Source organism: Haemaphysalis longicornis, unplaced genomic scaffold (assembly GCF_048455015.1).
Source record: "Haemaphysalis longicornis isolate Haplotype H1 unplaced genomic scaffold, Haemaphysalis longicornis Haplotype H1 scaffold_2, whole genome shotgun sequence".
NCBI classification, from domain to species: domain Eukaryota; kingdom Metazoa; phylum Arthropoda; class Arachnida; order Ixodida; family Ixodidae; genus Haemaphysalis; species Haemaphysalis longicornis.
The window spans coordinates 272,186,249-272,198,769 of NW_027526295.1; the positions used below are offsets into that span (position 1 = coordinate 272,186,249).

Consider the following 12,521-nt stretch of genomic DNA (forward strand, 5'->3'; position numbering starts at 1 on the left):
CTCTGAAGTTTGTCTTAGACAAACCAATCAGCGCTTGGAGGCTGTACCGCAGAAGGCCAAGGAATAGTGCCTTATAAAGTCGTAGTAGCGAAGGCACTGAGCAGCCCCATGTTTTTCCTGTCAGCATCCGGAAAATGGGCACAAATGAGTGCAGGCGTTCTCTAAGGATACGGATATGGGGGGGCCCAAGATAGTGAATGATCTAATGTAACTCCGAGAAATTTATGGTTGTGAACGTACGGTATTTCTGTTTCATTTATGACCAGAGCCCAAGATAGTGAGTGATCTAATGTAACTCCGAGAAATTTATGGTTGGGAACGTACGGTATTTCTGTTTCATTTATGACCAGAGGATAGCGGGATAAATCCCGCCTCGTAAAGGTGACCGCGGCACACTTTTCGGGTGGAATTAGCAAGCCGCAGGTGCTAAGGTACTTTTCAATTGCAAGAAGAGCTTTCTGCAGTTTTGATCGTATACTTCTCCGGTTTTTGCCAGAAGCCCAGATACAGATGTCATCAGCATAGAGAGATATGTTAACACCTTGGGGTAGCACTTTCGTGATCCGGATGAGACAGATGCTAAACAGCACTGGGCTTAGGACTCCCCCTTGAGGGACGCCTTGTGTAATCTCATACCGCCTTGTGTCGCCTCCCTTGGTGGTCATATAAACGTACCGCTTATGCAAGTAGTTACAGAGCCAAGTGTGCAGCCGCCCTCGTAGCCCTACAAACGCCATTTCCCTTCGAACAGCTTCATGAGAAACGCTATCGAAAGCCGCCTTGATGTGTAGGAACACAGCTACTGTGATCTTTTTCGCAGCCTCTTGCCGATGAATGTCCCTCACCAAAGCAATGACGTTGTCAACGCTGCTTCTTCCTTCTCTGAACCCTGACATCTCTGGGGGATACACTTCTCTGTCCTCAAGATCCCAGACGAGTCGCTGCAGCACCATTTTCTCCATTACCTTCCCTATGCAGCTTAGTAAAGCAATAGGCCGGTAAGAGTTGATGTCGGTTGGCGGTTTTCCTGGTTTAAGGACCGGAACTAGGCGATTTCCAGCTTGCTTCCACGCGGCCTGTCTCCCACGACTTGTTGTAGAAGGTAAGCAGTTGCCGGAGGTCGTTACCGCCGAGATGTCGCAAAGCTGAGTATGTAATGCCATCAGCGCCTGGCGAAGAAAGCAGGGTAACGGACGCAAACGCTAAGATAAGCTCGTGCATAGTGAATAATTCATCCGTGAGCATAGCATTCGTACTGGAGAGCCAATCGGTGAGGACTTCTGAAATCAATGCAGAGCTCCGGGAGCTGTAACCTTGGCGCAAAATTCGTCAGGTACGTCCAGTTCACTGACGCCACGCTGGAGAGCTACTGATGAGAACGGATGAGCTTGACTCGGTGTTCCTCTCAGGCTGCGGAAAACTTGCCAAATGCGAGTTAGCGGTTTGCGGGGATCAAGCTTGGAACAAAATTCTCTCCAACGTAGTCTTGCAAGCTTATTCAGGTGCTTCTGAATGCGCTTCTGGGCATGTCTTGAAGCTCGAATGTCATCTGGTGACAGCGTTTTTCTCGCACGGCGCTTTGCTCTCCTGCGAACCACGCGAAGGCGTTCGTACTCTCCGTCTACTGGTGCCCACGCCTTTGGCGCCAAGCTCCGCCGTGTTGACTGTGACTGGGCCCTGGCAATAGATTCCGCCAGCTCTTCGCTCGTAGACAATGCAGCAGCATTATCCTCCAGCATGTCTCGGAAAGTCGACCAGTTTACAGTCGACAGTGGCCGCTTGATGGTACCGCCGCGAACTCCATCAATCATGGTGTACGTTGGGATATGGTCGCTGCCGAAGCTTTCAATGTCTGGGTACCAGGATGCGACAGTCAGCAGAGAAGTGGACACCATAGTCACATCCTACACGCATGAAGCCCTGCCCCGAAAGAGCGTGGGACAACCACTGTTGAGCACTGATAGTCCTGCTGGGCTGGCCACATCGAGCAGACGGTTTCCCCTTAGTGTCGTCTTAACACTGCCCCAAGCTGGATGGTGCGCATTGAAGTCCCCCGTAAGCAAGTGCGGCAGCGGTGTAGTGTCCAAGAGGGCTTAGGTGCAATGTATCCTGTGATTACAGTGAAAGCCACCTGATTATGCTTCACCGTTGCCGCGACATACTCATTCGAGTCATCTGGCTCAACATTATGCCCTAGAAAAGTTAAGTCATTACGAATTGCTAGGAGCACTCTGCTGTTTTCTGAGCTCGTCAAAGACCGATGCAGAGAGTATCCCGAAAGGCGGACATCCAGACGCAGTCTGGATTCTGAAATGGCGACGACTGGGAACCTGTGCTTATTGATGAGTTGCCTAAAGTCAGACAACCGAGATGACAGTCCGCAGGCATTCCACTGAAACACTGTTGCCGGATTCCGAAGAGTTTGCATCGGCACCGTCATAGCACTCCTAATAGAAGTTACAGCCAGTTTCGAAGGAAGGGGGTAATGGTGTCATGTAGAGTAAGGATAACACGAGTCACAGGAGACGTGAAAGGTGCTAGAACTGACCGTACGGCATCAATTAGAAAGAGTATTGATGAGTCAGAGTTCGTAGATGATTGCACACTCTGCCGGCTCATGCGGTCTTGGCTGGCACGTGTCCAGGCGTGCTGCCGTGGGGCAGCAGGAGCGGTGGGAGGTGTTGAAACTTGTGGAACGTGATCAGGCGTCTGAGGTGGTAGCGGCGGGAACTCGGAGAAGTCAAAATCGGTGTTCTGACTTCGCCTCTCTTCTGTGGTTCTGGTGGTGTCGCGACGCGTGGAGCGTTTCTTCGACGAGACCGCCGCCTTCGCTGCCTTGTAGTCCACTTTGTTTTGGCTCTTGTACCTATAGATGCTTCTCTCTTGTCGAAACGTCGGACAAAAGTTGAAGTCAGCCTCATGAGTCCTGCCACAGTTTGGACAGCGCTTCTCAGTTGAAGTACAGGCCTTCAGCTCATGGTCGTCTCCACAGCGGGGGCAGCGCAATTTGCGTTTGCACGTTCCAGCGATATGACCAAAACGCTGACATCGCGTACACTGCACCGGCTTCTCTTCGTAGTCGTACACCTGGTGTCGAGTGTATCCCAGGATGACATATTCAGGTCTCGTGTCAGTGGTGAAAATAATTTGTATGACCTCTGATGTCCCCATGTGTCGCGCCGATCGTGCTGGGGTTCTCTGCCGCACGCTCTCAAGTATTTCAATGTCAGTGATGCCCTGAGGTACTCCTCTGATGACTCCAACAGCGCAGATTGCTGGGCGAGGTTCATATGCACGCACGGGAATGTCCCCGATCGCTGTTATTTGCAGGAGGCGTTCAGTAGCGTCGGCATTCCTTGTGTCTATAGCCATGAGATTGAGCCTGTAATTTGGTCGCAGCTGCAGCACCCCGTCCAGTACCTTGCCTTCTAGGCTTTCTTTCAGCAGCAGTGGATGAAAGCGAGTAATAATTTTTTTTAATCCAGCGGCTTTAAGATCACAGTAAGCCCATGCTTTGGGGCACTTGCAGCTGCGTTGCCTGCCGCGACAGACAGATCTCTTAGATCCTCGACGTCGTTTGGGAGGCACAACAAGTTGAAACTTATCGTCGGAGGGGAGTGTGCCGTCTTTGGCGTAGTCATAGGTCACGGTGGTCGAAGACTCGGAAGAGATTGAGCTGATGTCGTGATCCATACCTTCAGTGGTGATGTCAGCGCGTGTGGCTGCAATCGCATCCTTTGGTGCAATCCCCGTAGACAGCAATGTTGCAGGAGGTTGGAGAGGCACACTCTGTGGAGCATCAGAAGTGGACGGTAGGCCTAGCGCCCCAGGGGCAGCCGCAGCCATAGAGCCAATATGTGTAGCGGGCGGATTGGGAAGACCCTGAGGCTCCGCGGAGCCCGCGGGCTGCATCGCGAACGTTGGAGAACACTGTTCTAACCACGTTGTCGGTGTAGAGACTTGAGTTCGCACAAAATAATCCAGAGAGCGCAGAGCGGGCCGAACACCACTTCACTTCGTCGTCGTCGAAGCACCCAAAATACCTGGAGGTTTCTTTAGCAATATACCTTTCCAAAATGCCTGGAGGTTTCTAGAAAGGTATATTGCTAAATGACGGTTTATAAGGTCGAGGCTCACTGTAGGTGAATTATATTGCTGCTGTGTTCTTACTAGCATGGTTTCTGTAAGGAGCATCGGATGTTCAAAATAGCTTAATGTTTGTTATCCTTGTGGTTTGGTAGGGCTGGTGTAATCCACAGTGCTGAGCAGACCTTATAGCTTGCTAGTATCTACCTCTTCAATGCCGTCAAGGCCCGAGAAGTGTGTTTGTGCACTCCCTGCAGCAAATTTTTCGAAATGCTGGCAGCGTTATACTTGTTATGGATATTTACGACATCAAAGCACCGGCTTCCTTTTATCGCTCGCCCTCAGAGAAATGAACACCACTTTCAGGTACTTCCGTGACTACTTCCCTGTCCAGCTGGTGAAAACGTGCGAGCTTCCGGCAGACCGGAACTACCTGTTTGGCTACCACCCGCACGGCATTATGTGCGCCGGGGCATTCTGCAATTTCGCCACCGAAGGCACAGACTTCAGCGGCGTGTTCCCTGGCATAAGGCCGCACTTGCTCGTGCTACGTGGGCAGTTCTCGTTCCCACTCCACCGCGAGTTCCTGCTCATGGGAGGTACGTGTGCCTTGTAGCTACTCATGCCAAGTCTTGCTTATCGGCAAGGGAACATTACATCAGCGAGCATGCCGTTACATCTGAAAAAGTAAACGAGGGACAGGCTCTTCATTGGTGTTTAAGCAAAAGTAAAATGCTATTACACTCCAGGGCAATGGCAAAACTACACGTAAAGCTAATTAAAAATAAAGCCGTTCCACTCAATGTGAAAGCTGTCGGAAGTGCAGAGCAGCGATTCGCCATAATGGGCTGTACCGCCGTTATCCGCTCACTGCCACCACCCCACGCATTTCAAATCATCCGCTTTCGCAGTGCTCGTGCGCCCCCTGCCTGAAACTGGGCCAGCAAGAGTTCTGTTCTTTTTATGCTTGTTTTAATTTAAAATACTGGATCTGTTCTGCGTCATTTCGAACGCGTAATTTTTTTCTTGCGGGGCTGGAGCCTTTCTGCGTCATTTCGAACGCGCCATTTTTTTCTTGCGCGGCTGGAGCCCTTCTGCGGCATTTCGAACGCGCCATTTTTTTCTTGCGCGGCTGGAGCCTTTGTGCGGCATTTCGAACGCGCCATTTTTTTCTTGCGCGGCCGCTTTGTTCGCTTACTATCGTAGAAATCAACCCAACGAGCGTTCCTCCCTAACTGAACGCGGGCGCTGCAGGTTAATTACGTATACTTTGCCTCAAAGGTACCTATAGTTTTCTTTGCGCTAAACAAGGAGATGTAGGACGAGCGCCAGCGTTTCACGAGTTTCGAACGCTTATGCCTATGTATACCGCTTGGCTTTCGAAGCCTCTGGGGTACGCTGCGAACGATAGCGTTACCACGGGACGCCCTGTTTCTCTGCTTTGGTCCAGCGAGCGAGCTACGACGACAAGGCGAGCGCCTAAAGTGCTCTGCCCGTAAATGTGGGTACCGGAGGGTGTAAGCTCTCACTTTTGCAGTCTTCCCACCCTGCCAACAACCAAGTGTGTGTCGTCTATCTGTATGACTGTTGCATACATGGCAGGCCATGTCTTTGCTTGTCTCTCCTTGGTGCTGCAATTATAGCCTGCAGGCTTTAATTGCTGCGCTGAGGAAATAAGGAAAAAAAGAGGAACACAGCATGGATTTTAAAAAACAAACCAAGTTTCTTCTGCAGCAGTATAAGCACATGTGTTTTGTTCTGTTTCAGCATCTTTTTTCTTTCTTTTTTTGTCTGTCTCAAACTTAACTTTGTACTTAGGTTGCCATGTGTGAAAAGGGATTTCTGAAAACAGTGATCCATCTCCATGCAATCCCGCTTGACATTTGTACAATATTAAATACCAAATGCATGGCACGTTTACCACAGTGCTATACACACGTACAAAAAGTTGGAGTTTGCCAAACATCATTTCGGAGTCAGATTGCTCAAACATGACACAAAGGCCGCTCGTAAAATTTTTTTTCATCTTCAACTGCTATTGCACTGGATCTTGTGCGTACTCATCACTGCTGACGAAGTTCTGCTGTTTGTTCCGATGCAAATGTCATTGATGTGGCCCCCTGTTGTGAGCCACAGCTGTGCATGCAAATTCACTTGATTCGAGCGCCGTGATTCATTATGTACCTTATCAACACTTGTTTGCTGCAAGCTTAGTGCCAATGGCGGTACAGGAAATCTTTCTGATCCCATTATTCATACAATGGTTTCTCGTGTTGGCGATATCAGACATATGCCAGACCGCAAATAATACTGAACCAGTGTATATCGTAAATTGCTGTATGAAAAGGCTCAGGGTGACGCCAATCAAGACACGCCAGGGCTTGACATGAGAAACGGCGATAATACATTGTAGTCTTGGCATTGGTGCCATTTGCTAGAGACAGCTCACTGGGATTCGTGCATATAAGTGATGAGGTGATAAGTGTTAAGCATATAACGGAGAAGGCAGTGTTGGTGTCTTTCTTCAGAAAATTATGTAGTCGGGTATATTTGTACCCAGAAAAACAAGGTATAACAGCACAAAAAGACTGCTTGTTGTTAGCCGAGGTCAACTTTTTGTACTGCATGTGTGTCTAGTTGCTGCATTGTGTTCACTGGCTAATCTTCATGATGCAGAGGTACGGTTCTCTACTTTGCCTGGGCACCGTTATGCCACGATGATACCAAAATGACATTTTCTCATGACTTTTAGCCTTCACAGTGAAAGAAAAAGCTTATAAAAACAGGCCTTCAAGAATATGACGAAATTCTGGAGGAATGTCGAAATCAGCTCCCAGGGGGAGAATTTTGTGTGGTGTGCGTTTCAGAAATGTTCCTTTTGCATCCATTTCAATTGTGACGTATTTTTAGTTGCAGGGTCACGTGTCAATTTCAGGGTATCGTCTCTCACTGTGTCCCTCCTTTTGTTGCGGGGTCTCTTGGGGTAACTTGTTTTGCGTTGCATCTTGTCATCTTCCTTCATCCAACCAGGGTGTGCTTGAAATGAACATTTTTCGCACGGGGCACCTTGAGTATTCATGGTGACGGTACTGGCGATACCGCGGACCCCGAGCCCCCAAACATAAGCTGGATCCAACCGTGGCGATGTGTTTATAGGTGGAGGGTTAGAAACCACGAACGGTGGCCGTCGGAGCCCAGGTCAAGCTCCGGCGGATGGGCTCTCTGTCTGTTCACCAGGCAGGGAGCTCCGGGACCTCTCAAGCTATTAGGGTAAGGTTTGAGACGAAAGTACCCCCGTCCCCTACTTTTTTCCAAGGAAGTGGATATTTTGCCGGCAGCCGGCATTTTTTTCTCACGGGAATTATGCCGGCAGTGTCGTCCGATTGGCTGGCTCTTTCTTTGACGTCAAATTTCCGTTTCCGGTTTTTTTTTTTTTTCTGCCGGCTGTTCGGCTCTTTCATAATCCCGTGCGCGGACATCGACTACCTCTCAACTTAACCCGCGGAAATGATGTAGTCGTCGGGCGACGATTCTGTCGAGGCTTCCTCATCGGCGTTGATCAAGCCACCGTCGTTTGCCACTGCACCTACGGAAACGATGACACCGTCGGGCGAAGACGTCGCGTGTAGGTGATCGGTTCACAAGTTTTGCCGAGCTTGAAGCGAAGATAAAAGCCTACAGCCAGGCCCACTTTGTGCAGCTACCATCGTAACTGGTAGAGTGCCATCAAAATTACAGGAGCAGAAAATGACCTAAGCTTTCTGGTCCTGTTAACTGTGCCGGCAGCTGGCATTTTTTACGGGGATCGAGTGCACGTCCCTACATGATACATGGCCGGCAGCAGGAGCCTGTTGAACTGACTGAGTATTTCTTTCTCTATGCTGACGGCAACATGTTTCCCTACGTAACGGCTGCCGACACACTACGCCGTCAATTGTGCCGACACAGCCAACACAACGGTAGGTCCACCGTCGCAAAGGGTTAGTGCTGGCATTACATTTCAGGATAATACCGGATATTTTGCTACATCAGACAGTGCTGACATCAAATCCCGGGATTCCTGGGTTCTGCAGGACGGGCTTGTGCTGCTAAGGGCTCTAAGCTGCTTGTCCTGCTTTGGTGTCCTCCACATAACTCCTAATTAGTGGCATTATTACCACATGTGTGCGCTCACCAGCGCACGCACAAGAAACATGCGTGCGGAGCGCTTAACTATAGTTCAGTCCACAAGGTACTAATAGAGCTGAGGCACCTAAATCACCGTGAAGGGGGTTTCGAAAGGACCTTTCAGTCTCCTGTCTCGGCAGGTAGAACCGGAAGCCCCGGCCCCTATTCTCGCTTTCCTTCGCGGTAAGTTAGGCGCCCTCAGTGGGTGCTCAATTGACAACAATGTAGCCTATAGAAATACAATACAGGGAGAGGCATAACAGAAACCACATGTGAGCGTCGAAATGCAAGCGCCCAAGAAGAGCTAGGGGCGCATGAGCGCCAACTTTCCGGAGCGCGCGTGCTAAATACTCGGCAAGCGCGCGTGTGCGAGAGCCTCCATGTGCGAGAGAGCGAAGGAGAGAGAAAAAAAAATTCCGAAGAAAAACTATAATAGAACCCACAGCAAAAAAAAAAAAATGGGAGGGGGGGGGGGTATGCGTAGGGTTAGTGGACACGTGATATTTTTTCGCTCTTGCACTCATGCTCATGCAGATGCAGAAAGCCGCCCCTTTCACCCTAAGCATTACCTGTGGCAAGATGCTGCTCAAATCAAGAGACTTGCAAATATTTTGAACGCAATTATTAGTACGGTATTGCTACTTTTATCTGAACGGACAAAGTTAATAATATGTACGTTTACTGCTACAGTCTTTGATGGTATTTTGATTTCAGTATTTTTTACGAGGAGAACTCGCCGATTGCGCCATGTGTCCAGAATGGACTCTGCGAGAAGAGCGCGTCTAAACTTTGAGCAGACGACATGTGCACTAATGGTTTCGCCACCCTGCGTTTCATTTCAGCCATGTAGGCTGCATAATTTATCTGTGCTTGATTTATTTTCGTACATTTACTATTGTTTTTAAAAATTGTTTCCCAAAAAAAGATCTTAGGCTGCGTTTCGAGCCTTTGTCCCTCAGCGGTTTGTACGTGTGCTGTTCCCCGGCGCGCGCATATGAGCCAGGAAGCGAGTCGCAGTGATACAATTTGTTTACTTTTGCTGCGGACAACCTGCGCAGCTTCCACCGCATTGCACACTATAAATTTGAGGGAAAAGGATCTTGAGGGCCTGCCCACATAGCATTTTACGGCTCGTATGGCAGGCCTGCGCGCGGTGAGCTCCTGTGACCGGACATTGTCAGCACTGAGTCACTGAATCTTTCCGGATTTGGCTCTGAATATCCTGAAATTATTTTTAAAAAAACTTTAAAACGTTAAAACTACTTTGATTCGTTATTCGTATCCGGCGTTATCCTGAAATGTAATACCAGCACCCAAACCTTTGCGACGGTCGGCATATTTAACAGGCGTAGAAACTGCCGGCATAATTAACGACATAGTGTGTCGGAAGCCGGTACGTGCAATCACCCGTAAAAAATGCCAGCTGCCGGCATAATTAACAGGACCAGAAAATGCCGGTTGCCGGCATAACTTTACAACGGGCGTGCCGGCTGCCGGCATTTTCCGCTTTTGTAATTTTGCCGGCACTCCGCCAGCTGCGATGGTAGCGCCACCGTTGTGCCGGCATAATTCCCGTGAGAAAAAAATGCCGGCAGCCGGCAAAATATCCACTTCCTTTTTCCAATGCCACATGGATAAATCAAAAACCCCCACGCAAACCAGATCGGTCCCTGAAAAGGGGCCGCACCGATGTTACGTACCCACCCCTTCCAACTCTCACTCTCCCGAAACCTGATAACTATCCCCGATTCTTGATTATCGAATCACTTGAAAAAGACAAGCCAGTTGCCTCAATGTCCGTTTTTCTGACTATAAAATTCATAGAAGGAATAATCGGTAAACACTACAAAGCCAAAAAGCAAAGAACTGGAGAGTTGCTGGTAGAAGTCACCACCCAGCAACAGGCCACAAGCCTCCTGAGCCAGACCCGTATTGCCGATCTTGGCATCAAAGTCACGCCCCACCGCAGCCTCAACAGCTCGCAGGGCGTGATCTCAGAGTCAGATCTGGCAAACGAGACGGAAGCCGATCTTCTAGAAGGCCTGAGAAATCAGGGTGTGACGGCAGTCAGGCGGATATCCATAAGACGAGACAATAAGGAAATACCTACCAGGCACATAATTCTCACTTTCGACTGTGCAACTCTTCCAGACCATATCAATGCAGGATTCATCCTGTGCTCTGTCCGAGCGTACATCCCGAATCCGCGGCGCTGTTACAAGTGCCAGCGGTTCGGGCATGGTACCAACTCGTGTCGGGGCCAACTAACCTGCGCCAAGTGCGCGCAACAAGGTCATCACTCTGATAATTGTCCCTCTAACCAATTGCTTTGTGTGAATTGCAAAGGACCTCACGGCGCGTATTCGCGAGCCTGCGAGACATTCAAAATTTAAAAGAAAATCCCCGCACGGGGCACCTTGAGCAATCTTGGTGACGGTACTGGCGATACCGCGGACCCCGAGCCCCCAAACATACGCTGGATCCAACCGTGGCAATGTGTTTATAGGTGGAGGGTTAGAAACCACGAACGGTGGCCGTCGGAGCCCAGGTCAAGCTCCGGCGGATGGGCTCCCTGTCTGTTCACCAGGCAGGGAGCTCCGGGACCTCTCAAGCTATTAGGGTAAGGTTTGAGACGAAAGTACCCCCGTCCCCTACTTTTTCCAATGCTATATGGATAATTCAAACCCCCCCCCCCCCCAAACGTGATCGGCCCCCGAAAAGGGGCCGCACCGAAGTTTCCTTTCCATCCCTTCCAACAATCCACATTCCGAAACCTGACAACTATCCTCGATTCTTGGTTATCGAGGCAGTTGACAAAACAAACCCTGTTTCTTCCATGTCCGTGTTCTTGATCACTAAGTTCCTGGAAGGCATCCTCGGAAAATCGTTCGATGCTAAGAAACTCCGTACCGGTGAAGTTCTAGTCAATGTCAAGACGCAGCAACAAGCCACTAACCTCCTGTCGCAAACCTGCATGGCCGATCTGGCCATCAGAGTCACTCCCCATCGTAGCCTCAACAGCTCTCAGGGTGTGATTTCGGAGACTGATTTGTTGAATGAGACCCAAGCTGATCTGTTAGAAGGCCTGAAAGATCAGGGTGTAACTGCAGTGAGGCGTATAACCATCAGAAGAGACAAGAAGGAAATCCCCACAAAACATATAATCCTGACTTTCAACCGCTCCACACTTCCTGAATCCATTAAGGCAGGCTTTATCTCGTGCTCCGTTCGAGCGTACATCCCGAATCCGCGTCGCTGCTACAAGTGCCAGCGGTTCGGGCATGGTACCAACTCGTGCCGGGGCCAGCCAACCTGCGCTAAATGTGCCCAACACCATCTCACTGATGACTGTTCATCCAATCAACTGCTCTGTGCCAATTGTCAAGGACCTCACGCTGCATATTCGCGAACCTGCGAGCGGTTCAAGCTTGAGAAAAAAATAATAAACATCAAGGTCACGGAAAACATCACCTTCCCAGAGGCGCGAAAGAGGTTCGCCTCTTTCCCCTTGGGGAGGTACGCCGACGCAGCTCGCCGGGGGGCGGAGCGGCGTCTGGTTTCGGCGGGGACCCAGTACCGCGAGTCGGACTTGGTCCCGCCCCCGCCCCCCCCTGGGTTGCCTCAGGCAGCCCAACCCGCCTCCGCACTGCTCGCTGAGCCAGCAGCGGCTGTGGGGGCAACCACGTCTGGTGGAAGCGATGCTGCATCCTCCACTTCCACTCCAGCGTCCCAAACCACGGGCGAGGGCGCAGAGGAGATGGACTTGGGGGAGCCAGCGGCAGCTCCCACCACCACCGCACCGCCTGCGCCATCCGAGGCGTTCCTGAATCCCTCGGTGGTTGCGGGCAAGGAAAAGCGCACCCCAAAGGGTTCGCGGTCCAAGGAGCCTGATCCCTCAGGCGCTCCGAGGACATCCGAGGATGAAATGGACGTCGGTCCGTTCTTGTCTGTGGTGCACCGCAAGGAACGCGTCCCGACGCCAAAGCCTCCCGACAAGCCAAAAAAGACGAGAATCACAGCCCCGAAAGACGACACATAAACAACACAGTCCAGTAGCTCCGAACACTTCATAATGGGAAGAGAGAACATAGTACAATGGAACTGCAGAGGCCTCTTTAAAAATCTTGACGATGTAAATGAAATACTGCATGCTAATCAGCCAAGTGTAATGTGTGTTCAGGAAACACATTTGAATTCCAAGCACACAAATTTCTTGAATAGTTACCTGGTATACAGAAAGGACAGGGATGGCTGCACACACTCTTCTG

General features: G+C 50.3%; 1 protein-coding gene across 3 annotated transcripts in view; it reads left to right on the forward strand.

Annotated features, from left to right (window-relative positions):
• Positions 1-12,521, forward strand: part of LOC144170721 (2-acylglycerol O-acyltransferase 2-like) — a 41,372-nt gene that overhangs the window by 15,087 nt on the left and 13,764 nt on the right. For all 3 annotated transcript variants that reach the window (XM_077700695.1, XM_077700694.1, XM_077700696.1), the window contains one exon: positions 4,453-4,685. In XM_077700695.1, the coding sequence (XP_077556821.1) occupies positions 4,453-4,685 (233 nt within the window). The remainder of the gene's footprint in view (positions 1-4,452; positions 4,686-12,521) is intronic.